Genomic DNA, 27,463 nt, shown 5'->3' with positions numbered 1-27,463 from the left:
CACAACAAGTGGGCCAGGAGCTCAACAACAGCGGTAACACAGTTGGGGAGCTTCCTGGGACCTGCCTCTGCTGCTCTGGACCTGGGCCTCTGCCTGTATCTGCATCATGCCTCCTGGGGTGGGTGCATTTTTCAAACTGCTTAGGTACCAAGGTGATAGATGCCTTGTAAATACCTAAGATAGATACAGACAGAAACTGTACCAGGCGCAATCAGTTATGCAAAACTTCATACAGTGCCAATTGCACCTATATGCTGTAGTATCACCCACCTTTTCTAGCATCTGCAGTCAACCACAGTCAAATATATGGCACATGTATTTTTCCTTTTGAAAAGTGATGGGAACACAGGACATTCATTCTTCCTTGGTGTCAACAGGTCTAGGCACATAGCCCTTAATGTCAGGTACTGCATATGCACATATTTTGTTCCATCGCCTCCCCTAAATATGAGTTTGCAAGTTTAGTTTAGTTTCTTTCATTAGCCGATAAAATTTGTTTCCTTGTCAATAATCTGCAAAAATCAGTTACATAAGCAGTACTAAAACTAAAGGGGTAGTCTTTACCTGTGCTTATTAAAAATGCATAGAGATTTGTTTCAACTGCATAAAGATATGGTTGTGGTGTTGCTTTTATCTTACGCATTACATTTCTTTTATTTTTAACTATAAGTAGCTTGGTTTTAGCATAAAGACCAGGAGTGATAAAGTGTATGATTATAAGTTTGCATGTCTGGGGGGAAAAAAACCCAAACATCAAACCAGGTAGTTGCACATATTTACATTGTATTCCTTTTAGATTTTTGGCACTTCCCATATAAATGCAAAAACACCTTGCCCTGCTCAGTTTGTAAAAGAATAGCTGGGAAGCAACTTGATACACCCATCAGGGTGAATGTCTGTGGGTGGAGAAAACTATGGACGGGACAATTTGCGCAAAGAGTGCGTATGGGAATATAGACAACACTTTCAAAGAAGCAGATGACCAAAATTCTAGAACAGCTTTCCAATACTAATGGGGTGGTAGCAGAAAGATGAGAACCTACTGATTTCAAAAGAAAGCTTGGTTGGACTACAGAAGTTCATATGATAATGTTGCTTGTCACAGAAGCAAACATACTTGATGAAAAGATCTCTAGTGCCTCTGGGGAAAAACAGGTGACTGCAGACGGTTAAAAATGGATCTCTGTTACATTAGCTATGCCCACTGAAAACTATCGTCTGTCTTTTAGCTATTCGAATAAGAACAGACATACAAAACTTCGTCAAAGACCAAAAGTAGGTAAAGTATAAGTAGGCCTTCAACATAATGCTAAGAATTTAAAGACTAAACTTCGCTAAAGCATTCTTTCAGAGTCAGAACATTAAAGGTTAAGATTTAAATCCAAATTTGTTTATGTTTCTTTCCTCTAAATATGATCATAAGTTCAGCCTACAGTTACATCATGTAAATGTATAGTTAAAATATATACAGAAATTGAATTATTTGAGTTTTCATTTAGACAGTTAGGCTAATCCTCATAAATCTGCCACCACGAGCACATTTTAATCTGGAATTAACATCTTCCAGCCCCACCCCAAATGAGCAATTTGCAGGATTGTGCTTAATCACAATGCCAAAATCACATATTTACCATACTGCAAACAAGAGGCAGAGAATATTACTTTAGCAGTTAGCATAATGAGGAAATAACAAAAGTGCTTTGCAATACAGTCAAAAACATAAGCCATTTGAAACACTTTCCTTCTATGAAAATTGATTAAAAATACTTGTATGTATGTTCTCTGGGATATGGTCAACTCTACAGAGTACACTAAAGTCCAAAAAAGGGAAAATTACGTAAAATAAATCAGTAAAACATAAAAACTTAGTGACTAAAATTAATCATTTAACATTGAGTATCTATAAATACCATTACATGACTTACGAAAATGATTTGTATGTATTCATAACAAAGAACTACCCAAACTTTCTTGAAAGAAAGTCTTATTTGTGTTTCTAGGGCTGAAAATATCTTCACATTAGTACATATAAGTCACACTTACATACTATAATCACACCAGCAAAAGTAATTTTAAGGAAGGCAGAAAACTGATAGAGAGAATTTGAACCTATAGATACAATTTTCAAGTACCAGCTCTTTAACAGTATGTTCAATTAATGAAATAATTATACAGGCATTTCAAATGCACCTGCAATCCTCAAGCCTTACAATTCAGCCTACCTTGAAAGAGGAATGGTCATTGTCTAACACTGGTTTCTGTTCAAGAACAAAAACAAAGCAGAGAATATAGTCAATACCCACTCCTACCCTGCAAGCCAGGTGGAATTTAAGTGGCAATTTGATGTTCTGTTTAAGAGACAGCATTTGAAAATTTGGCCTAGGCACAAAAGAAAGACAAGCAACCGAAAGAAACCAAAAAGAAAGGTGGAGGACCTGAGACACTTGCAGCCTTCTCTGTTCTTACACTTACTCTCACGCTGCCACACCGAGGGGAAAAACCAAACAAACTATGATGAATTATCTAAAACCATTTATTTTTAATTATATTAGAAATTAATTAACATGGGTATATGAACATTTGAAGAAAAAAAAAAGAGAAATAGCAGCAAAGGGAGTTTTGAGATGAGGGAGGTAAGTCCTTCATCTCCCTGGCTCCTGAAAAAGAGAGAGAACACATTAAAAGTGCTGAAAACGTTTTCCACTGCCCTAACTGTACCATGTTGGGAAACACATGCAATTCTTAGTGTTCCTCAAGCACTAATGACTTTGAATATGTGGTTAGACATTCAATTAATAATATCTGAGTGATGCTCACATATGGCAACGTATTTAATTAGTTTGTTTCGAAATGCTATAAACCCCATGTTTTCTTTTTAACACTTACAATTCCTTTTCCAACTTCTTTTATACCATTGTCTTGTTTGGCTGATGCAGAAAGGTTCTGAAAACCTTTTCAATTACTGTCCTGTAGCAAAGAAAAACAAGTATCACGAAAGGGCGGTACATACTCAAGAATAAGCTGCTAAGTTCAAAATAACACTAGCGTAAATGAGGAGAACACCCACGCAGAGACTCAACTGACCTCTGCTCAGGATTCCCAGTGTTTTTAAAACATTAGTTAAAGCTGCCCACTTCCAGCAGCATAAACCCTGCTTTCAAGAAGTGTTCAGTCCCGAGAGTCAGCGGTTAATTTAAGATTCTGTGCCAGAAGTTCCTAATCAGCACATTGCCAGCTAGGTGCCGATTTTTTTTTTCAGTGGAAAACACAGGGTTAGCATTGTTCTCCCTGAAACACGCCAACTTTCAATACTTTTCGCTTACAAAGTGTTTTAAAAGCACGTATGTCGTAGGCATAGTCCTAATCCTATACCTTCTTACGCTGCTGTGGACTCCCCACAAGTTAGACTACAAGTCAGAAAGCCTGTAACCTTGCTACATCAACGAAAAGATAGGGCCCGTATTCTTTCACACATATACTTCACAAATTCCACCCGGAGTCACTGCTTTATGCTTGTGAAAAATGACAACCTGATGACAACCTTTATCTTATTATTATATTGCTATCTCATTAGAATTTCAAATATGTAATGCAAAGCAATTACTTACAAGGATACCCTTCAAGAATTCTTCATTAAGTCTGATGCCTTTTGCTCTCGTCTTCTAAAATACAGTGTCTGGTGAAGATCAGAAAACCTTCTTCCTACATAGAAGCACTGCAGATGCTGGAAACTATCAAAGGAGCCGACGTTGCGAGTGCTGTAAAAGTTGCTTTGATGGCACTTCCATTGTTTCCTGCAGACAAATCTCCATCATCAACTCCACCACAGTGAACTAAAAAAACGATTTTTGAACCCAGACGTCTGTGTGAGTGGTTTCTTCAAACATAACATAACACCGTAAGCTAATCCGCTGTTTGGCATTCATTTATATATATTTGCTCTGCAATTTCATTGTTTCAGATGCCATTAGAATGTGCCACCTTTGAAACAATGGACAACAGGAATGGGATGAAGTGTGAATGCTTATTGCAGACAGAGCTAATAATATTTCTTTTGAATGCCATCAACTGATATTTTTCTAGTCAAATGCCGCTAAGACTTGATGCCAGGTAACAATATTCTGTGTTGATGATATCACAGTTACTCTGTATCTGAGAGGTGGTACTAGCGTCTAAACTCTTCAAAGGAGGAAAATCCTACATTTGTACTTGGTACTGTAGCCCACATCAAAACCCAAAGATCAGTATCAACACATATCAAGGGATTATTTTATAATGATTACCATATCGAACCTAAGAACAAACAAACCACTCCCGCTAGCTCACAACTGACACTTGTGTGACACTGTCAAAGTAATATTTATTAACGCAGAAGAATTATTTATCTTGTCATTCCCATTTCACTATGACAATTTAAGCGGCTCTATTCTTAATGCTGTACTTTCTCTTAGAGAATTTTTATGTTAGGTTTTTAAAATTAAACACCGTCCACTTTAGCTTTCACTGAAAATCCCAAATTACTCACTAAATCAAATCCAGCTCCTGGCAGTAACAAAAGCTTAGGAGCATGAAACTTTTAAATCGAGTATCTAGACATTGACAGATTTTAGTTTATGGATGTGTTCCTTAAGTATCACATCATTTTAAAATTCTCCATCCACAAGAAGTTGTCGATAAACAAGTTGAAACAAAAACTGAAGGAAAAACCTTTTAAAAATAAGCTTTTCATGAGCCACATAAACTTTTAACAAACAGTTAAATTTGTTTTAAAATATTAATTTCAAAACTCTAATGATACCTATTTTCTGTAGTGGTGATGAAAATTATGACCAAAAGATATTTTCTTTTAATGCTTTACTTTTAGAGTATTTTCAAATCTTCATTTTAATTTGATGCATGAATTATTTGGTTATCCTTCAGTATTAACGGGCTAACTACACATTACCTAGAATTATATTTTAAGTACTGCCTCCAAAAAATTGCTGCTACAACTAACTGTTAGTTTACATGCTGCCAAAACTTACTCATTCAACAATTCTCGAAAACCTACAAGTCCCAAAAGGAAGAAGAAGGCCTCTTCCCCCTCCCCGATACCCAGCAAAATCCAGAAAGTAGTTTTACTACCAAAACCACATCCCCTCCAAACATACATTTTGAAGTTGGATGCTCTCTCTCTGAGTCAGGCAACTACTGTAAGCAGAAAGTCAGTGGCACAGATGAAGTACAATTTACATTTTAGCAATTTGTGATATGTAGCTGCAGTAAAATGATAATACTGTCCATACCATACCGCTGTGAACCTAAAGATTTTATTACCCGTCTCTTTAGATGCAAAAGTTCTATCTTTTATCCTGAATATACAAAATACGGCCTATGTCCTTCCCTTCTCCTATCCTCCCAATGAACCCCTTGCAAAAGACAACCAACAAAACCAGTCAAAGAGAACCACAAAGGCCCTCATTTTCAACTTAATGCCCCCCTTGCCTATGGCCCAGAAAACTGAATTTTTGGTTGACAGAAGATTCTACAATAACAATGTAAAGTTATTTTTATATGCTGCCAAAATGTATTTTTCAGAAAAATACCAGTAGCAATGGGGTTTATTCTTTCATATTCTCTGAACGGAGAATAGAAAATATCACTAGCTGGAACCCCTCTTAGCGACCTGAAAGGAGGTCAGGAAAGAGCAGAAAAATAAAGAGTGGAAAATAACCCGATTTTGTCCTGTTTAACGTTAAAAAGCAAAAGCTTCCCTGTTGAGCAAAGACACTGCCTACAGCCTAGCTTTCCTTTCCGCGACACTGAACTTTGTTGAAAAGCGGGACGTAGACTGTTTCACCAGGTCTCACCCAGGGGCGCGGGGAGGTTTGAGACTCCCCCTTGGGCGAGACGCCATGAAAACGTGCAAATGACACAACCCCTGCTCAGGAGAGCTTACAATCTAAGAAAGCAAAATAACATACAGGGGGATGGGAAAATACAGCTAAACACAAACGAACTTTGCATACATATATATACAGTTACATTTATAAAAGCTCTTAAAATAGCACCACTATGTCTCTAGCTGCCCTTCTGCCTGGCCATCGTTACCGAGAGGATTGCTTCGTTGGGATCATAGGGGAGGTGGGTCTTTAGGAGAGATTTCAAGGAGAAGGCGGTGGCCTTATGAATCAGTTCAGGGAGGGCACTTCATGCATACGGGACAGCGTGGAAGATGTTATATTGAAAACTTAAAATTGTGCAGAGCAGCATTTCTCCAGGTCACAAGTTGGAGTGTTGTGTGCAAGATCCCTATTTCCTGAGACAGAGACGGTGTGGTTATGGGAGTAACGTTGGGCCATTAAAAAGACAAGCGAAATCACTAACGTAGGACTACACTGAGGATACGTTACTGGCCACGTGTTCTCTGCGGCTGCCAGGTAGCACAGTAACTGTGAGGAGATGGTATGGAAGGGTTTGGAAAAGAGTTGGATACAAAGAAGGAAAAAAAGGCAAGATGAAGGAAAGGAGACAAAAGGAAGAAATGTGGGGAATATTTTCAAATGTAGTCTTCTGTTAGAGTTCTTAGTGTGTTTGCGATTTATTAACTAAATAACTAAAAAACATATACAATAATTAATGTACATTTGACACCATAAAATAAACTGGACCATATGCCAACATTTACATTATGTTATTATCCTTCACTATGGAAAGGTGAGAAACAGGTTAAACAAGAGACAAAATGCTTCCCCTTACCCTTCTTCTTCCGTACTGAAGCTTGGAAATAGAAAGGGAATGAACTGTGAATCAATTCTGAAGGTAATTTTTATATGCTAAATCCTTGTCTGTCATTTTGAGCATAAACATTTTTCTTCCATCTAAGAAGTTACTCTCCCTTCCAGCCTCTACTATGCACGTATCTATCAAACCACAGCAGATAAACAGCTTGGCAAAAGCACAGTTTATCAGGGTTTACACCTTAACTATAAGAAATCGCTCCCCTGCAGATATTAGGGATACACATACTTTTTTTTTTTCCTAAATTCTTTTTGAAAAACAGTAACTGGGGCAACTGATTGATACCAGGGCTTTCAAACTATGATAACAGGGCATTTGCAAATCTTTGCAGATTGAAGTGGAAAGGAATCATTAGCACACATTATCTGCCATATTTTGGATTAACTCATTTGAAAGAGAACAACTGAGACGGCCTGCTCAGCATTGCGGAGGACAGAGTAGCTAAAAACATGCCAATAAAACCATAAGTGGAATTCAGAGCCAGACAAAGGAAGGGACTGTAAAGAATGCAAGATGTATAATTTTTTTTTTTTTTGTTTAAATGATGTTGTTTAGCTTAGCTAGGAGAAATTACAAAAGTATATACTCTCAGGGAAAACAAAAGGGGAATTTCTATTTCTCTTTTTCTTCTATTACGTAACAAGGGACATTCAATAAAATTAAAGGCATCACATTTAAAACCAATAAAAAGGAAATACATTTGTACACAGCACATAATTAGCCTGTGGAATTCTTTGCCACGAGACATTATTGAGACCATGAGCTTCTCCAGTTCAGAAAAAAGATTACACATATATATTGATGAGAACATCCACAGTGTTCATCTGTACATACTTCCTATTTTGTTTGCATGTATATGTTATGAAACAAATGCTTATTCATTAGATAGTTTAACAGATATAAAAATGTGGGTGTTCTCATAGTTCATACAGATGTCCAATATATACACATATACATATAAAGATATATAAATCATATATAAATACACACATACAATCTGTGTATTATGTCAGACTTTTGATGATAGTGAGAACATTTTCTTTTTGGAAGCTGGTTCGGTTGTTGTGCAAGTTAAGAATTCTCGTTCGTTCTGATAATAGCCCTTTTACAGGACAAATATTAAAATAGGTAGACCACAGATGTTATTTATAACAGTAGTCATATTGTTTGCTAGGGTGGCAAATGTTCAGAGTATCCTGGAACCCATATTTACAGTCTTGTTTAGGAAGAAGACAAATTTCTGCCATGCTCTAGCACTACTACAGCTTTATTAGGGGACATACACTTCTGGAACATGCTTCAGGACTGTTCTTCAGAAGAGTAAAGTCTTGCCACTGTAATATTTGCCCCATCTGGATAAAGTTACGGATGGGAAATGTGCTTAAAGATTCAAGTATGTCCCATGGCCAGTCACAAAAGTTGCAGTGGTTTCTGCCAGCTGATGAGAACAAACAGCAGATCACGTACTATAACCTGAATAGAGGGGCGAGAAAGCTAAAATACGATGGTCTTCACCGCAGAAGTGACTTTACTATTAATAAGCTATTTTCCCCTAGAAGAGAGTGCTGCTCCTCTCTGCTTTAAGAACAGGATCTACTATGTAAGATTGAAAAGTAAGAGAAATAGAAGAATACTCTCAGTTTGAATTGCAAAGGGCGATAATGAAGGGGGAAAAATTTCTGTCCCCTTGGGAAAGTTTGTTGGTAAGCCGGCCAAGTCTTACAACCCCTTAGCACTCCATGAAAGGAAAACAAATCAAAACACCAAAAAAGCAGCTCCAGAAATAATATTTTACATTTTAATCCTGGAAGAAAAATTATGGAGCATTCAGAAACTGTTGAAACCTTTAGTCAGGCTCCCAAACTTCCTGGCACAGAACAGGCAAATTTTCTGAGCTCTGTTCGAGCTAAACAATTAGGCTGTTTCATTTTGGTCTTCATGTGGTCGTTATACCATAGAGAAGACAGTAACCACTTCAGCGCTCCTTTCTTGGTAAGAACACCAACTGAAGCTATGTGACTTGACTCACTAAAGGATGGATGGGGTCCATCTATCCCAGAAAACACTGACTGTCAGAGAAAAAAAAGTGGCCGCAAGGCTTTGACTCCTTCCAGCTGGCCTTCGTATGAATCCACACCAGGAAAAAGATTTATTATAAAATGTAAGTATTTAAATCAATGTAGTTGTATGAAATGGTTTTATTATATGATAGACTCTATTAGTCTGCAATGAGGGACGTGGTTTGTTTTTATACCCAATTACCACTTGCTAAACACACTGTTCGAGTGTAATAACCATATATAAATATGCAGTGTGCTTTTCTCTTGGTATATATGGCCCATCCAAACCAGATTTATTAGTCTAGGTGCAGAAATTCTACTTTGTAATCACCTAACAGATTAAACCCAGGAAGAAAAGAACTATTACCTTCCTCACTTCTAGAAAATACATCAAAATTCCCCAAGAATTATGCATATCTAAAATGTGGATGATCAAGCAAAGGCATCTACAATCACATTTCTTAAAATTAGCAAATAAAAGACTGAATGCTCAAGACTTTTTTATTACCCATAGTGAGAAGAATTAAGTTTATATCATGCAAGAAGTCAAAGTGATATCGTAATATGCACTTTTTCAGATCAGAGTCTAACGAAAACAAGTTGAAGTTGAAGCTGCTTTAACACTGTCAGCTTTTTAACACCAGCTTCTGGCAGCTTACCTTTATCCACTAATGAGAGGCCACAGAAATTTAAAATAAAACAATATTAGATGAACTGGAAATTTAGAAAGCAAAGCTAACAAAATATGATACGGCATTACTTTTTAGTAGATGTGCCAAACTTTGATGATGCATAAAATGTATCAACATTCTCTTGCGTAGCAGTAAAGGCACAAGTTTAAACAGAAATTATTCATGCAAATCATGCATATTTGAACTCTCCAAAGATGCAGCATTCTTAAAACCTTTTCTGTTCTATACACTGTACACAGTGCAGTTCCTTTTAGTCAATTTAACATATACATATACATTGTTTTTACATTTCTATGATGTCAGCATGCTTGTCAAAAAACACTTTCTTACCAAGCTCTTCAAGCTCTGAGGTCATTGACTTAGACCGCAAGGTCAGTGCAGTGGTTGGAGCTCGCTTAGGAGGTGGTGGGGCTTTGCATTAAACAGAAGGATATACAGTGTAAGTAAATACACATCTCTAAGCCCACTATATTCACATACACAATTTCATATTTATTTAAAAGAATATGCTATATTAAATAAAGTAATAATAAATACATGCATGCAGAGGAAAAAACCCTGAGATGCTTTTCATGTACTGAATTTCTATACCGTTCCTACTTTCAGCGTAGGTTGTTTGACACATCAGCAAGCTTTTATGTAACAGGATACATAGAAACATTTAAAGCTAAATAACTGTGCCCTTCTATTTTTCAGGAGGAAAAAGACTTTCTAGAGAAAGTGCCTCACAGCAGTTGTTCCCCTCCCTTTAAGAAATGTGCATAGCTAAAAATCTCCTGGAGACCAGCCAATCTCCGCCAGATTAATTTCCTCTTTGAAGAAACTGTTAAATCTGAGAAACACAAGAAAGAAGATTCAAATTCATCTTAATAGTTACGGTGAGACTAGGGAAAACAGGTGATCCTCAGAATAAATAAGATCTGAAAATATCAAGGCAATCATCTAGCAGAGAAACTAAAATCCAGCAGATGTTTTTAGTGTCCTGATAACCAATGTTTCTGGCGGTCAGAAAGGAGTGTAACATCAGGAAAGATTATGCCAATGTTGGTAGGAAAGTTGGAGATTTCCAGTAAACAAAAATGGTTCTGGGACACCAGGAAAAATTAAGGATTCTTAAGTGTTTTCGTCAATACTATACATCAGGCTACACCATTTTGACAAAAGGTGGCAAAGCAGATTGAGGGTGAGAAAGACTGATGGAGAAAAGTAGTGTAGAATCATAGAATGGTTAGAGTTGGAAGGGACCTTAGAGATCATGTGTTCCCCCCGCCTGCCCTGGGCAGGAACACCTCCCACCAGCCCAGGGTGCTCCAAGCCCCGTCCAACCTGGCCTTGAACACCTCCAGGGCTGGGGCAGCCACAGCTTCTCGGGGCAACCTGCCCCAGGGGCTCACCACCCACACAGTGAAGAATTTCTTCCTAAGATCCAATCTAAATCTTCCCTCTTCCAGTTTGAAACCATTCCCCCTCGTCCTATTGCTACATGCCCTTGTAAAAAGTCCCTCTCCAGTAGACAATGTTGTTCCCATACCACCTGTATCCACTACATCAGCGTCATCATTTCCCTGTTAAGCTCCATCATCTTACAGATGATGGATGATCTTACATCATCCATCCATTCTTACAGAGGCTTGAATGACAGTGTGTCACAAGAAAGCAAAAATATAGCTCAGGTTCCATGCCAGATATGAGGCTGCAGAACTACTGCACCGCTTAACTCTGAGGTCTGCTCTTGGCCAGCACGAGAAGTGACAACAAATCTGTGAGGGAAACCGCACAAAATACTGGATCCTTAAATGAGGCGGGCTACCTGACACTGCCCTCACCGGAAAGGAGACTGATGGCAAGATAATCCTTCCACACATTTCCTAAGGTACACCGGCAACTGCCAGGTAACTAGAAAGGCCACCAACTTGCATCAAAAAAGGACAAAATTCAAAAGTGCATGTTTTTGGCAAATGACACATCAATAGAAGGCTCTGGAAAGATGACAAAGAACTGGGTTTGTTTTTATAGAAGCAACTTCCCATTGGGTTTCACACAACAGCAATTTTTCTTAAGGCCAACATGACACGTCTCAAAAGGCGGAGGTGAAAGTTTTCTTTAGAATGTGTGAATAGTAATTCTATCAAGGTAAAAATAATGCAGGACCATGTATGGACATGGTTTACTTTAATATAGCCTTTTTTTTCCCCCAAGGTGCTTTATTTATTTTTTTTGTAATAAGCCATACACGTCAAGAATGCCCACAGTGCAGACAGAAAGTTTTACTCGTGGACGGAGAGGGAGCCCTCGGGTGCCAGCTCCTGGCCGGCTTTGCGCTGAAGAGCCAGTAGGCCGTGAGCATAAATTCAAGAAACCAGTGGGAGGAACAAGAATTTTCAAAAATGTGCTGCTGCTATATTGAACACTAGTTAGCAGCAGCAATCTTTTCTCTCGAATGGTAATTATGAGGGCCTAATGACTTCCCACAGCAGCTGTTACCTGAGCAAACTCAGGGGTATCTAAGGTGAAGGAAATAGTGCAAAATCCTTTAGTTTTTTGGTCTTTTTTATTTGGTGAAGTTTTGGTGGGCGGATAGGAAACACATTGACATTCTTAAGGGAGTAGCCCAATCTTATGATACAGGTTAACCCGTAATCTCCATTAAAATTAATATACCTGCCCCAAGCTGAAAAACCCCTGTCCAGTTTGTACCCAGAGAACTCTTTCCTTTTGGCAAAGAAGGCTGCATTAACCGCTCTTGGAGTAGCTGCTCTCTCACTAGCAAGCCAAGTGGCAGAAAAAGCAGCTCTGCGTGTTTTCTACTTATGGGAGGAGGAGGGATTTTCCCTGGCTAGAACAACCCCATAACTTTGAATTCATCTAGAGGAATTTTCCAATTAAAATGCACTTTTTTTTTTCCTACCAGAACTTCAATCTAAACATACCGCTTGCTTTTCTTAATCTGACGGAGGTCCTTTCTATAATATGTGTTCTGCAAAATTGTAAGTTCTCAATGATTTCAAAAGAAGTCAAACTAACCTCATCTCAAGTACATTAGGAATTAATTAATAAAAGATCATCTGTTCCTTGTGCTTTTTCTCTCACACTACTGCACGAAATTTTTCTACAAGATCTTCAAACATAGAAATGTATAAAGACCCAATGAAGACGAAATTTCATGGCAAGCATGAGAAGAGAATATTACTCTATTTGTCACATATTAATGCATACGTCAATAGAATTAAATTACTCAAAATCAAATAAGAGAAGGATATTTCAAATTTTGAAAGCGAAATCTCTAAAGCAGAATTTATAAAGCAGTAATTTCACGTCCATACTCAGTTTTCTGTGGAGCAAGACCAAAAGGACTCCATTAGAAAAAGAGAAAAATATACCTTTCTTTCTAGCTGTGTCATCTGGATCAAGATTCCTGGTTACTGTGACAACCTTAAGAACTAGGTGATTGCCCCCTTGTCGAATCATGTTCACCACCTGCCTGTGGCCAACTTTCACTACATTCTCATTATTAACCTGCAAAGAAAGCAAATAGGCTTTTAGATCAAATTGCAGAAAACTTCTGACCTTTTCAGTTTTCAAAACAGAAGGTGGAAAGAACAGGAAGATATAGAACTTCTAATTACTGTCTTTTAATCAAAATACATATTTAGGAAACAGCGTATAGCTGACATGGTAAGAGGAAAACAAAGTGAGCTCTTCAGGAAATATGCAACACATTTCCTTATAATTACCAGTTTTTTTAAGAAAAAAAAGTTAATGAGTTCAACCAAATCCTTCCCTTTTCATATTCTATTTCCAACAATTAGTGCGCTACAACTCTGCATTTCATACACTAAAATTATTTACTTAAATGACACTTATTTTGCATGACTGTATTATCCACAAACATTTATATGCATTTCATGCTAACGTAACCAATGAGATATTAAGAAGCTTTTCTTTTCAAATCATCCAGGAACAAAGATTTTCATTCCTGAAGGAAACTCTCATGTTCAAGAGACATTCTTTTATTCTATGCACTCTCCTCATTTCCCAGCATTTTCCTTCTGCAAGTTTCTGGAAGGATCTAATGTCCTGGAAGCAAAGACAAGAGGGCCACAGCAGTCCAAAAGAGTCATTGTGGAAAAAAATGAGTTAACTATATGAAGCTCTGACCAGCTATTATGGTCATGCCAATTAAACTTTAAACTGCGCTGCAATATTAAACTTTAAAATGTATACTCTCTGGGTAATTCCTAGTGCTACATCATCATTTTTGCTGCGTATGTCTTTCCATCATATTAGCACACATAGAAGAAAGCATAGGCATAAAAACTGTAAATAAGCATGGATAAAAGTAATTAATTTATTCATTTAATCTATAAGAAGTCACTGAAAGTCATCTGAAATCTGAATGATAGCAGCATATAAGACTGAAGTGCTGCATCTGCTATTTGAACATAAAAGATATTGAGGAATGGAATCAGGGGAGAAGAGATGCTGCCAGAATACATGCTGGGAAGTTGATCTCCATCCAAAATTCAACTGACTCAGTTATATTTCACCGAGTTCTCTCAGTGCCTTCCAAAATGAACAGTCATTTTCAAAGTAAGTGTTTTTAGCCTCCCCTATTTATTCTGACAGGCCGGGCATCTCACACTCTAAAGAATTTACAGTTTAGAGCAAAATCTCTCATTAAATATTATTGCCATTTAGCAGAACAACAGCCACAACCAGATCCACTCCAACTTGAAATCGTTTTTTTCCTTCCATGGTATCAAAGGAAAATCTTGCCTTTTTCAGGCTTTAGTTGAGACAAAATGCGTTATGATGGAATAACATCTCAGTAAACGACTTTTTTAATACAATGCTGCGGTGAAAAGTCTCCAAGTATGGTCTGTGTGCTACGTTTGTAAGCTTGAGATGCTTTTTGAGATACTTTTTTAGTTTCATATACAGTGACGTAGGTGTAACACATGCTGAACATCCAGACCTGTTGAGCAGGCAATTTTGAAGTTCTCTTATTCTGTAGGTGGAGGATATAAAAGAATATCGATTTGAATAGGACTGTTGCTGTTTTATTTCACACCTTCTTAGCATCTGGTATTTAATTCCAAGATACGGTATTTATTTAGCTGGACCAATGGCATCTAAATTTAGTCTGCCTAAAACATTTTAGCAAACAGAGTTATCCATTTACTTCCAAATTCCTTCCAGTATTAAAACCTCAACCAGGTAATTCTTCTCCACAGCGAAAAAGTTCACACAATTAACAACTACAGAATGCATCTACTCTATCTTTACTGGAATTAAATTTTAAGGTTGGAAGCCAGTATGGATTACAATTTATCCCTTAATGCTGTCAAAAAATAGAGACCTCCAAATAAATCAAAAGTTAATACTAATCAAATACATGTACACTTCACTAGTGTAAAGTGATAAATGTGTAAAATGATAAATAGCTTATGCAGCATACCATCTGTTCGCATCGTTATGTGCAATGATATTTAGCATTTAGAGCAAGAGCAAATATATACGACGCATTTTTTAAAGCTGTCTCAGAAACAGAACCTGTAAATGACTGTTTATAGCAGCTTTGTTTAAAAGGCGCAGTTACAAAAGCTGGTACCAAAAAGATTTATGTTGCAAAAATAAAAATATTGATAGGAGACCTGAAGATTATTTAACTCAAAGAGTTTACAGAAATGCTCGATAACTAAAGAATCATGGAATCAGCAGAGCAGTACCTCATCTTCACTATGTTTAGCACCTCAGCGGGGAAAACTGTAACATGATTACAAAGCGATAACATCGGAATTGTCAATAGCTTATAAGGAACTAGGACTTCAGTGACAGATTCTCTATTTCTTTTAACCTTCTTCTATTTCACTTTATATATATTTTATATAGGAGCCAAATGACTGTCAAAATGATCGTTAAACGGTAAGACACCAGAGCTCTGGCAGCTTTGTTTGATAGTTTTAGTCTGATATTATCCAGCAAAACTTTTCCAGGTGTGAATAATTTGATGAGACTCTCTCCCTCTGCTTCCAGTTCAAGCTTTGGCAGTGGGGACACGACTACTGCAGCTCATCTAGGCTTGGTAAACAAGCTGAAGAAGGTAAATTTTCATAATCAGTAAAATGGGTATCTATTTCACCTGTGCCAACTCATTTAATAATCGCATGCGTACTTGGTATTAAACGCGATCACATTCTTTGAAAAATTAAAAAAATATTTTTGCTTTTAGTGGAAAAGTGTTCAGAAGGATGTTCTATAAACAGTCAAACTGGTTTGCAGGCACAAATTTGTGTCTCTTCTTCTTCAACCCAGTCTTTCAGCACATTTTCTGTGATCTTTCACTGCAAAACCTTAAGTTCTTTTTTTTCCTTTGGCTCTTCCCCAAAACTTTCCTGCACAAAACTTTCTTTCCCATGTCATTCATAAATAGGCAAAAATACGTAACGGAAATTGATATGTGCTCTGGCTGGTTCCATGCCACATCAACACCAACTGGGCATCCAATAAGCCAAATGCAAGGAAAACTGTCCCTTGGGACAGCCAACAATTTCAGTAACGCTCCTCTATCCATTCCCAACTCTCAGGAAAAGCCTCAGAACTTTATATTCCTGAAATTTGTACTTTATCATAATTTGGTTAAAAGTGGGCAGTGGGACAGAAGCTGTTTTGAGCACTTTGAAAGAATTTGAGAAATAATTTACAAAATAATACGATCTCATAGACCTAAAGTCTTTAAAATACAGCCTAAACTGGAAGCCTGAGCTGTCTCAAGCGGAACTTACGTTTTGGGTATGTATGCAATGTTCTGGAAGTGTTTAAAAGGAAGAAGACTTTTGTGAACATCAAGTTTTTTCAACTATATGTCTCAGTACTTTTTTCACCTTCTATAATCAACGTACACTGGTTTTTTTTTAGAGCAGTGGAATGTTACAAGGCAGGAAAATGACGACTGAAGAGCAAGCTGGAGACAGAAATGAGAAAAATTCATTGTAGACACTTTTTTCAGATAAAATAATTTGCTAGTAGTGTGATGCATTGTATTTCAATGTCCTGAAGTAGTATCAGCCACATGGCTTACACCACCGTTTTTTCATGTACCTCATGTACCACAACCCCGTGTGAACCACTCGTGAAAAGGCTGCAATGGCAGTGACCAGCGCCAAGGCCAGCAGGTGACAGATGGTGCCACCCAGCCGTGGCCCCCAGCAGCCGCACCATTACTGGTCAACTTGCAGATAAAGCTAACACAAAAGAAATGCAAGCAAAGCAACGTCATGCCTTGGTCAGTACTCAGAGGAGATATGGGTGGACTGGTTTGCTGCTATGATTGGTACACGCAGCTGGTTAATCCAGGCAATTCTGGATACATTTAAAACACTAAATATTCATACAGGACAGCAAAAAATACTCGCCATCACCTCCACATAGTTAAGAGGTTTCGTTCCTTTGTCCTAGCTGGTGAATCAGTTATTCACATAATTGTTATTTCACGGTTTCCTACAGCAATGCAATATATTTGAGCATGAAATATTCAGTTCTTCAAGACAAAAAGCAGCGCACTCTGTCTCCTCTCCACCCCACACCACTGCGACCACAGCTGACACGTTGTTGCTCCCTCCAACACCCTCTCGGAGAACTGAAAGCGCTTTGGGGGTTGTGTTCAATGACATGTGTCCACAGCCAGGACTCACACCTGCTTAAAGCTCCAAACCGGAGACTGTGATCAACAACAATGTTCCTCTTGCACAAAGAGCTTGGAACACCAACGATGAAGAGTTCTCTCTCCAACATCACCATTCTCTCAAGAGATGATTCAAAAGTACGGAGTAAATCAGTGACAAAGACATCTGACAGTCATAAATCTTACTATCTTTAATATCCAGGTCCACCACTCTGACTTTATCTTACTGAGCATTTATACATAGCAACATTTAAACCCCACAAAACCCAATAAAAATCATGAAACTTTACCAAGAATAAATAATGATGTGGTCTCCAAGAGCAAAATATCTTTTAGGTAATTGATTTTTTTTTTCTTTTTTCTGATCTATGAATACGCATGACATCAGTAAATTTCTCTTGAACTTTACAAAGAAAAAGATTCTCCTGTTCAGGCAACCTTATCATCCTGATAACACCAGAGACAAGCGCACAGGGCTGAGAATGACAACAGCTTACGAAATGGAAGAAGTTTAGAAAAGGATAGGGTAGAAATTGGTTTCCAGTGAATACGAATGGAAGGGAGTAAAGTCATTTGATGGGTGGTTTCAAGAGATGGACTCTAGCTGGAAAGGGTTCCGTAACGGGAGGCAGGATACCAGGAGGAAGGCAGATGCGATATTTTACCATGAGATGATTGCTAAGAGCACAAGGGAGATGAAGCAGGTACTTTCTCTCCTGGTCTACTTTTACAAAGACATTTTAGGTAATCTCAAGGACAGGAAAGAACTTAAATGTGATGCAGTAAGAGAGAGGACCACAGCAAGACGCAAGTCAGTGTAGCCACACAGATGCTGCTGAGAGGCACAGAAAATTGTAAATTGGTTGTTTCATGTATGATTACATTCGCACACCACTAAATGATCACTACGCTGCCTACAGGGCAGCTGCTATTCGCTTTAGATGCAAGGTTAGAGACAGAATTACCTTGAAATTTATCTCCCGAAGATTAAACTCACCCCTCTGCCCCCCAAATAAACGTGTACTTCCATAACTTCAAGAAAATGAAAGAGTCTATTATTCTTTATAGCACCTATTCCCCACAGAACCTACAACTGGGTAGGTCCCAGTTCTTTTGCCCCACTGCACCACCAGGCGATACTTGGTCACAAACAGACTCTTCACTGTGTAAATACATGCGTTTAGTTTATTTACATGGGTAGATTTAGGACAGGAAAGAACAAATGCTATTATTTAAAAATGTGGATTTTTTTTTTTTAAAAAGGTGTGTTAATGAGTGCCGCAGAGATGCTGGGGTAGATTTTATGGATATTGGGACAGGCTGCACAAACGTATTTTTTTCTGAGGTGTATAACTATGCATTGGGTTGAAAAAAATAAAATAAAATAAAATAACCTGCACATTGTAGGATAGCAGATGCATGAGCTGGAACATATTCACCAGAGCAGCCTTCCCGTAGGAAGGTGCAAAAGAAAAAAACACTACCAGAGAAACAGACCTTTGCAGAGTTTGTTCTATTAATAAAAAAAAAATTAAATCTTAATTTCTTCAACGCATCATCCTAATCCTTCCATTATCTAAACATTCTCTCAGTGGAAAATGTAGTCAATCCTTTTCAACAGTAATTAGGTAGAGAAAACACAATCATTCTGCTCAGAATGACCATTGCTGCAACGGTGAATGATTTCACCTTGCAGTTGTGAACGCAGATTCCGTCAAAAGAAGCTTCTCGGAAGCTCTTACTATCCATTGAACAACAAACCCCCCAAACCCCTTACGCACACTTACCAACCCCTGCCTACTCGCTTTTTAAAAATCCACCATTTTCTGTAAATACTTAACACACGCTAACCCAATTACAATTTGTACCAGCAAAATAAATAGCGCACGCGTAATTCTGTAGGCTCAAATTATACTTTTGCATTTCCAGTAACTACACATAAGTTGTGCACATAAGTTGTGCACATAAGACTGTCTAAGCATGTCACAAACCGGTACGAATTTCCCATCTGTGAAGTGTTCCCATTCTGTAGACTAAAATGTGAGACAAAGAAAGACACAGTGACCTAGAGAACCTTTGGGAAGTTAGTGGTTCACTCGTTCTAACCGTGGTGCTAACGCAGGGGTCAGCCGCAAGACTCCTTCACTCACCCCAAACCAGCAACTGGTGGTGGTGTCTACGCCTGTGCTGGACTTAAGCTCTTTGCGATGGGCTGGAGCAGTATTCAGCACAAATTTAAACCATGTCCAAAATTTGCACTCTACAAGTATATTTAGTGTCAAAAATCCCATTATTTGCTTTATGTTAAGCCCCCTAAATTCATCCTACATGCTGAATGCTTCTACCAGTGCTTGCCTTCTGTTGTAATCCAGCATCAGCCACAGGCCCATGAACAGCACGAAGGTACTTAGTCCACCTTGAAAGGCTTCTGTGCAAAGCGAATTTTAACAAATTCTGTTAGCAGCATACTTTTCCCTGACTATTACAGGAAAGGACTGAAGGAATACATTTGCTGATACGAGTTGGGAGATCCAAATGAGGAGGCAAGTCAAAAAGGTCTAAATCCAAAAGATGTTTTGGATTAATATGATACTTTATGTACTTACAAAATGCATTTAACCACAAATAATTTCAAGATTCATTGTCTCAAAAAGCTGGCACATGAGTTTAATCTGTGTCTTGGATTAAAATAGAAAGTAATAATATAACATACAAATGAGTCCCATAATGGAAATTAATGTATGAATTTGCATTTGTAAATCGAATTATTCACATCATACCGTAGAAGCTTAAACAGAAAAAAGCAGATGGCTTCAGTCCACTGGGCCTCAACTGTTCATTTATTTGAACAGGTCGTGAAACAGGCCTTGAACAGTCTCTGGAAAATTCCTGAAAACTTACTAACACAAAGAGGAAGTCAGTTTACATTCTGATCTCCAACACAAACATCTCTGATTGTTATTAGTATTTGACCATATCCCATTTAATTGAATTTAGCGTAAAAGATGCTTCAGAGACTTCATGCACTCTGTTGATCCAAAAGGCACTATTAAAAACAAAACCAACCAACCAAAAAAAAAAAGCTTCACAGAACCAGGGATAGAAGCATGAGGAAACTCCAGCTGAAATCTTACATCAGTAAATTTTTCATAGTAATCCACTCGCTCATAGGTTTGCCTGGATTGGTGGCCTCAACGCATGGGAGGCTGTAAAGAAGATGAAGGCAGTGAGCAGGGAATCGGACTGGGGGATCACCAGAGGTGACTTCCCACCTCAACAGTTCTGTGATCCTATAGGGTTTCTTCAAAAGAAGAAACATCGTAAGGCAGTATCCGCAGCCTTTCAGAAAAAGAGGTACATGTGAATTACAGGAAAAGTAAGAAGTAGCATTGCCACAGTATAAATTTCTTTGCATAAGCTCAAATCACAGAATCACACAGAATCACACAGAATGGAAAAGATCATCACGTCCAATCATTAACCTAACACTGCCAAGCCCACCACTAAACCATGTCCCTGAGCACTATATCTACATGACCCTTAAATACCTCCAGGGATGGGGACTCCACCACTGCCCTGGGTAACGAGTTCCAATGGTAAACAAATATATATACACAAATATTATGGTAAACAAACAAGATCTAAGATATCTAAAGGAAAACACCCTGTGGAGATCCTATGTCTTGAGGTTTTATATTTCACCCTGTCACCACACTCCCCGTTCTTTGCAGTGGGAAATATTGTGCCTTTTCTCTCGCAGGTGCTATGGCGAGGCCCGGGGCTGGCTCCCAGTAAGGCTCGCAGGACAGGCTGACGCGCAGTCTCCCTGGTGAGAGCCAGGACCTGCAGGGCTGCTCCAGCCCAGCGGCAGACTTTGCCTTCAAAGACGACTGTCGTCTTCTTGAACTGCAGCACGAATCAGGTCCCTGCCTGGCGAGAGCTGAGCCGTGCTGCTGAGGAAGGCTTTAGCCTGCATCTCTCCATCCCCTTGAGTAGCACCAGTACAGCAAATCTTCAGCTGCACTTAGGAACATCTATTTCTGACAGAAGCACTGGAACGAAGAGGCATCTCAGATCATAAACTCCAGACTCCTTTGTTGTCATGGCAACTGCATCACATAATTTGTTTCTTTACATTTAGCCAAGCTCCATCTTGGATCTTCTTAAGATTTTTTGTCCCTGTCATTCCTGTTAGGCCCAGAACCTCTGAAATAATGCCCCCCCTTTTTTTTTTCTTCTAACTTCCATCCTAGATGTCACTAGTTTATATTCATCCTTTTTTCCTGTGCCAAACTGCCAATGGCCTAAATAGCTATTTCCCCCCTACTCTCCATGCGTTCTGCTGATAGATGAGGTGGGTGTAACGTCCTGTCTCGGCTAAACAAGCATTTTAATTACCTATTATGACAAAGAGTCCAAAACCTGAATGGAGCAAAACAGCTGTCCAGCACTTCAAAGCCAATTTGGGGTTTTTTTGTTGTTAATGTGTCTAACTTCAGTCAAACCAGCTTATAAAGATGGTCACCTGTATTTCACCTACACTGCACCCATGTCAGTGTCTGTCCTCTCTCAAGAGAAATGCACAACTTATTTTCCTCTTATAACCTACGAGGTGCCCGTGGGGAATGTCTGCGCTACCCCCGTTCTCACAGCCATTGACATTTCTGGGTATCTGAGAGTCACTTACACGCGGCCAGTGGAAAATGTTTGGGACTTTAAGTTCGGCAACAAAATATTTCATCCTAATGTTGGTTAAAAACTGTAAAAGCCCTGACCTTTTTCTACAAGAATCAAGTTGTGAATTTTGCTCGAGTGACCATGCACACATATATGGACAAAAACAGCGTAACAAGAAAACAACTGGATATTTTAATGGAACTTCCCTTACCCCCAGCTTACTTTAATTAAGGGCATTCAATAATAATCCAGCCTTACTAGAAAAAATAAGCAATACAATGACATATCAAAATGGTTTCTCTATAACATCTTCCTTTATCCCATTAAAAACATTGCCAAGTAACACAAACAGCAGCATTGTTTCTGTAGAAAACCCAATGGTTAAGTTTGGGGTCAAAGCTGAAAGCATACACTATAAGAAAAGCATTAGAGTTGAAGGTTGCGGTTTCTCTGTTATCCATGCCATGGTTTAAAGATGAAACCCTGTTAAACTAGCATTTTAATCTAAAAATTTGCATTTTGCATACCCATGTCTAATCTGAAAGCTGTTGAAAGTAAGTAACTACTGTCCCCATGAGACTACCTTATACAGAACATTTAAACCTGGCTCAATTACTTGGACCCATTCCTATTAAAAATAATTGTCTCCATTAATCAGTACCTGTTACTATTTTGAATCATGTGGTTTAAGTCACATTTCTTAGAAGAGGTTCAATTAACTTTATTGCAGTTGATTGAACCGCAGTGTACCGCAATCAATTAAATTACACTTAGGATGAATTTGCCCAATGGCTTTCAGGTGCAAGAGGTGGCAGTTTTTCATGTCGTGACTTCTCTCAGGAAAAAAATCAAGTGAATTGTGCACATCTGCTTTGCTCTCTCATCCACACACCTGAAAAGGTTTCCATTCCTGAGGAATCTTCAGCACAGTATTACACCTAACCGGTATATATTGATACAAGGCAGTATGAGGTTGTGGCCTACACTTGGTATTTTCATAGAATGGTTTGGGTTGGACGGGACCCTAAAGATCATCTCGTTCCAACCCCCCTGCCCTGGGCAGGGACACCTCCCACCAGCCCAGGTTGCTCCAAGCCCCGTCCAACCTGGCCTTGAACACCTCCAGGGATGGGGCAGCCACAGCTTCTCTGGGCAACTTGGGACAGTGTCTTGCCACCCTCACAGTAAAGAATTTCTTCCTAATATCTAATTTTATCCTGTTTTAAAGAATGTGACTTATATTCACTGAATATTTAATTGTCTGGGAATGTCAAAGATGAACAAAAGATGTGCAGTGGTTGTCTGAGCGGTCTCTGACCAGTTCTCAGTTCCTGCACGCTCAGAGTAGTTATTGGACAGGAGGTTTGCACCTGGGAACAAGCTTTCGAGGTCCAGAGGGAGAGTCTGGGCACAGTTTGTCCATAGCTAGGAAGAGAGTCTGGGCACAGTTTAAGATTTCATCTACATTTTCTACCAAATCTTTCTCCTCTTCCCTCCCTCTGTCCTGATAACTCAGGAGCACACCAGAGCCAAACATGTCATCTGGCTGCTTCACAATGAGCCTTAGGAGGTGCGGTGGCCTAATTTAATCACAGAGGTTGGATTTGGCATTCACCTCACCCCTTGCCCGTGTTTTCCTGGCACTGTATTTATTTGCTACTCCTTTTGTCTTTTCAGCATGTACTTATTTTTTATATCTGAATTCTATTAGTACCGGGCAGTTCATCCGCTTTCTGGTATGTTTGCTCTTTGCCTCAAAATAAACTCAGTGAAGATAAGCTGATAACTAATTGTTTGTTGCTTTTTTTTTTTTTCCCCACATCCCAATGCTTTAAAAAAATATCTTCTAATTTAAAATTCAGTAAAATTAAAATGAAGTTTGAAGTGCAACAGAGAGTATCTTAACATTCATTTCACGAGCACGCCTCTTGCATTTAATTTGTTCTCAGATGCTATTATAGCCTATAAATTGTGGTACACAGCCAGCACCAAAAATAGGGTACCAAAAATAGCAAACTAGAGGTCACCCATATACTAATGCAACATCTCTAGCGTATCTGCCCTTCACAGATGGAAGCATGCATGATAATCTAAAACTGCTTAACCACTGCAACCAGAGCTGCTTTCACCTCCTTTCTCCAACACACCCGTAGTCACCCACCTCTGCTGGGGTTTGATCTCAGGGCTGAGGAAACTGGTTTTTGCACATAAAGAAAATAAATGTAACCCCAGCAGCACATTCAAGCCGTGATTCTTCAGCCGAAAAGCAAGTTTAACAGACTCTCGTCCCTTCTACTCTCCTCCGCTGACCACCCACCCCCATACTAGTTTGTTATTCTCTGAGCAGAGTCACCAACGCTTTGCGAGGCCCTCCTGATCAGCCGGCTCCAGAGGAAAAATAAAAAAAGGAGGATAATTTTAATCTGGATCATTTAAGGGTCATGGTTAACACTGCATGGTTTCACAAATTATCATTGTGATCTGAGTGCCGGGCCAGCGATGGGCAGCACAGTGGTGAACGGTGGTCAAGCTGCGGACAAGCATCCTCTCGGCAGTGCTGTGCCAGCGTATCCCCCTGTTGCGTCCCGCAGCTCTTCCAATTCGGACAGACTGCATTTCTAAGCCAGGCCTATTCCTGGCGCCAGCTCACCGAGCAGCTTCCCAAACCGCTTCCCCAGCAGAGCCAAGCGGGTGCGTGGGGACAGGGCTGAAGAGCAGAGGAAGCCCAAGGCAGAGGTACCGTGGCAAGCGCTCGTGCGATTACGCCCTGGGAACAGCACTCGTCTTCCACGCTCTGACCCGTGAAGTGATGAAATGCTTCAGACCCCAATTAAACAATTCCCAACTTAACACTTTAGAAAAACACGAGGCTGTGTTCAGTCCTAAAATATATATCCTTTTTTAAAATCAGGAGTACAGCGGTATTATGCAAGCACTGAGGAAACAATAGATCTTCATTTGAATTCTGAATGAACCACTTGATAAGTATTTACAATAGGGAGAAGATAGCAGGCTGAGCTCTTCTATTTTTAAAACTGTGCATACCTACATTAAAGGCCATTAGGCAGAGAATTCTAAAATACGTATCAAAATCTAGATCTCTTTATAGGTATTAATAATGCAGCCCTATATTCTTTTTCATTAGGTAAGCTCACATTAGTCAGGCAACACAATTTAAAATTAAACATTATAATGTAATATAAATTGACCAGTTTTATACCTTTCAATGATTTTCAGTTAAAACCTTTCCAGAGATTACACAGATATATTGACAGAATGTGTTGCCATCAAATACAGATAATCTATATTTCTTCCTCCCACATATAGTCACTTTCCAGAAAATGCATCTGCACTAGAACAATAAAAAAATGTATTACTCATGTATTGCTCTTTATGTAGGAAAGCCTAATCTCACAGCATATAGAGATAATTCTTCCTTAAAGTCATGTTAGTTTTAACTACACTGCCATAAACTTGGAATTGCTTATAAGATTTTTTTTTTGGAGGCCATGTATCATGTTGTTAAAACTCACAGAATAGTTAGGTTAGGATGTATGTGATGGCATTTGCTATACAAACCCAGAAGAAAATATAGTAAAACATTGATGTCTGTAGAGCGAGGCACGCTGCAAGAAAATAAGAGCTACGTAAGAGAGCTTTAAATAGGTAAACCAAATGTAAGTCAGTACTCCTTATCCGGGCATGCAATGCACTCACCGTCTTTATGGAAGAGCACGAACAGGACTGCTTCCAGACACAGAAACCTGAATGGGAACTGCTCCAGTTTGATTTTTCAACCACATAGACCGTGCCTCGTTGTAAAGCGCATTTGACTCGACATCTGTCTTTAGTGATTGATACTGGGAAGGAGCGTGGTTTTGTGGTTTAACACCGATTAGTGCGTTAGTATCTATATGGACAGGTGTTCAGGTTTGTCACTCGCCAGACCCATCAAGTCCACGGGAAGGCCCAAGTTTTGCACCGTTTGCTGTTCTAACATTATTGGATCATTTGACTGTTGTTTGCCCAGCTGACCGGTCCTACAGAAAGGCATCCTTTGGTTTAACAAAGCCCTGATTTGATTAACTTCATGCTCATTAACTTCAACAGCACTACTGACTAAAGAACAGGTAAACAGTTCATGCCTGCGGACCCTTTTGCTACGGCTGTGCCTGAGAGTGAGAGTGAATGAAGACTGAAGTCTGGGCTTAAGAAATGCTTAAGCACATACAGAATAATCAAACTCACATAAAAAATACAGATGTTAAAGGAGAAGCCGCTGCCCGAGCATTCACACACCATTCATGGTGGTGCGCACACACACTCTTACTCGCTCTCGGGCACGTGCCCTCCTCTTTTAGGCTGAACTCAAGGTTTCCTGCAGCAGAGTCTCAGGAGTCAGATTTTATAAAATTAAGAATTTAACTGAAAAGTAAGCAGCAAGGACAGCCCGGGCTGGGTGCCTCCAAAGACAGGGACCCCCAACAAAGAAACCCCTGGGCAATTACATCCTTGTGATCTCTACACCTGCCCTCACATGCCCTTCACGCACTATCCACACGTCTTTTAGTCCAATGGTGATATTTGGTTTGGGGTCTTCTAACTTCTAATTGGAATCTTTTTCTGTGTCGAGGCAGGCAGGCTCTTATCTTGTTAATTTGCAGTTTCAGCCGAGGGTTGGAGCCTCCTTATCTTCTGGTTTACACCCCTTGTGCACCTGCGCTCACTGGAAGAACAGGGAGAATGAAGAGTCCCAAACTTGGGAAAAACAATCCCAAAACATCACTGTCATATCTGAACCCTTTCCCATACTAAAAACGTCTTCTGTATCAGATTAGAGGTGAGAAATACACATCTCTAGTGATTCGAATAATGAACTTGGTGATGTTAGGGGTGTCCCCCCCCTAATTTAGAAAATGACTAATTGCAGTAACCATACCACAGTTTTCTATTAATTGTCAAAAGAATGGGCACGTTTTGTGCAAGACTTCTGAAACTGAAAATAAAACCCAAAAGGGCTACCAATCACAGAATCATAGCATACCACAGTTACAATTAATTGTCAAAAGAATGTGCACGTTTTGTGCAAGACTTCTGAAACTGAAAATAAAACCCAAAAGGGCTACCAATCACAGAGTCATAGCATACCACAGTTACAAACATGGGAAATGTTTAGTTTGAAATAACCAACGGAACTAAATTACAAAAACTACAAATAAACTTTTAACTACCTATAAGCAAAGATTAAACTGAAATTACTAAATAAAAAAAAAAAATCTACTCCTGTTGCAGCAGCTTGTTTGCAGAAAGAGACGGTCCTCCATCTCAGATGAATGGCTCCTGGAACTCTAACCATGCAGTGTAAAACTCAACTACCCAAACTGGCTTGCTTAGAATCTATTACTTGCATGGCAGATGCAGTTCTAACTGCTTCCCAATTATTTATATTCAATCTAATCTTGGCAATTTTAGTTCTTTGTTTAAGAAGACTATATAGAATTCCATTAATTTGTTTCAAAGTTATTCTTCCTTTAATACTGCCTCAGAATTGCACTGTAATCCCAATTCAG

General features: G+C 39.0%; 1 protein-coding gene across 1 annotated transcript in view; it reads right to left on the bottom strand.

Annotated features, from left to right (window-relative positions):
• Positions 1-27,463, bottom strand: part of SHANK2 (SH3 and multiple ankyrin repeat domains 2) — a 315,102-nt gene that overhangs the window by 27,348 nt on the left and 260,291 nt on the right. Inside the window, exons 16-19 of the mRNA XM_009886245.1 lie at positions 12,913-13,048; positions 9,863-9,943; positions 9,500-9,508; positions 6,739-6,759 (exon numbers count right to left, since the gene is read on the bottom strand). Of these exons, the coding sequence (XP_009884547.1) occupies positions 6,739-6,759; positions 9,500-9,508; positions 9,863-9,943; positions 12,913-13,048 (247 nt within the window). The remainder of the gene's footprint in view (positions 1-6,738; positions 6,760-9,499; positions 9,509-9,862; positions 9,944-12,912; positions 13,049-27,463) is intronic.

This window comes from Charadrius vociferus, unplaced genomic scaffold (assembly GCF_000708025.1).
Source record: "Charadrius vociferus isolate BGI_N301 unplaced genomic scaffold, ASM70802v2 scaffold115, whole genome shotgun sequence".
NCBI classification, from domain to species: Eukaryota; Metazoa; Chordata; class Aves; order Charadriiformes; family Charadriidae; genus Charadrius; species Charadrius vociferus.
This window is presented reverse-complemented; position numbering and strand designations above follow the sequence as displayed.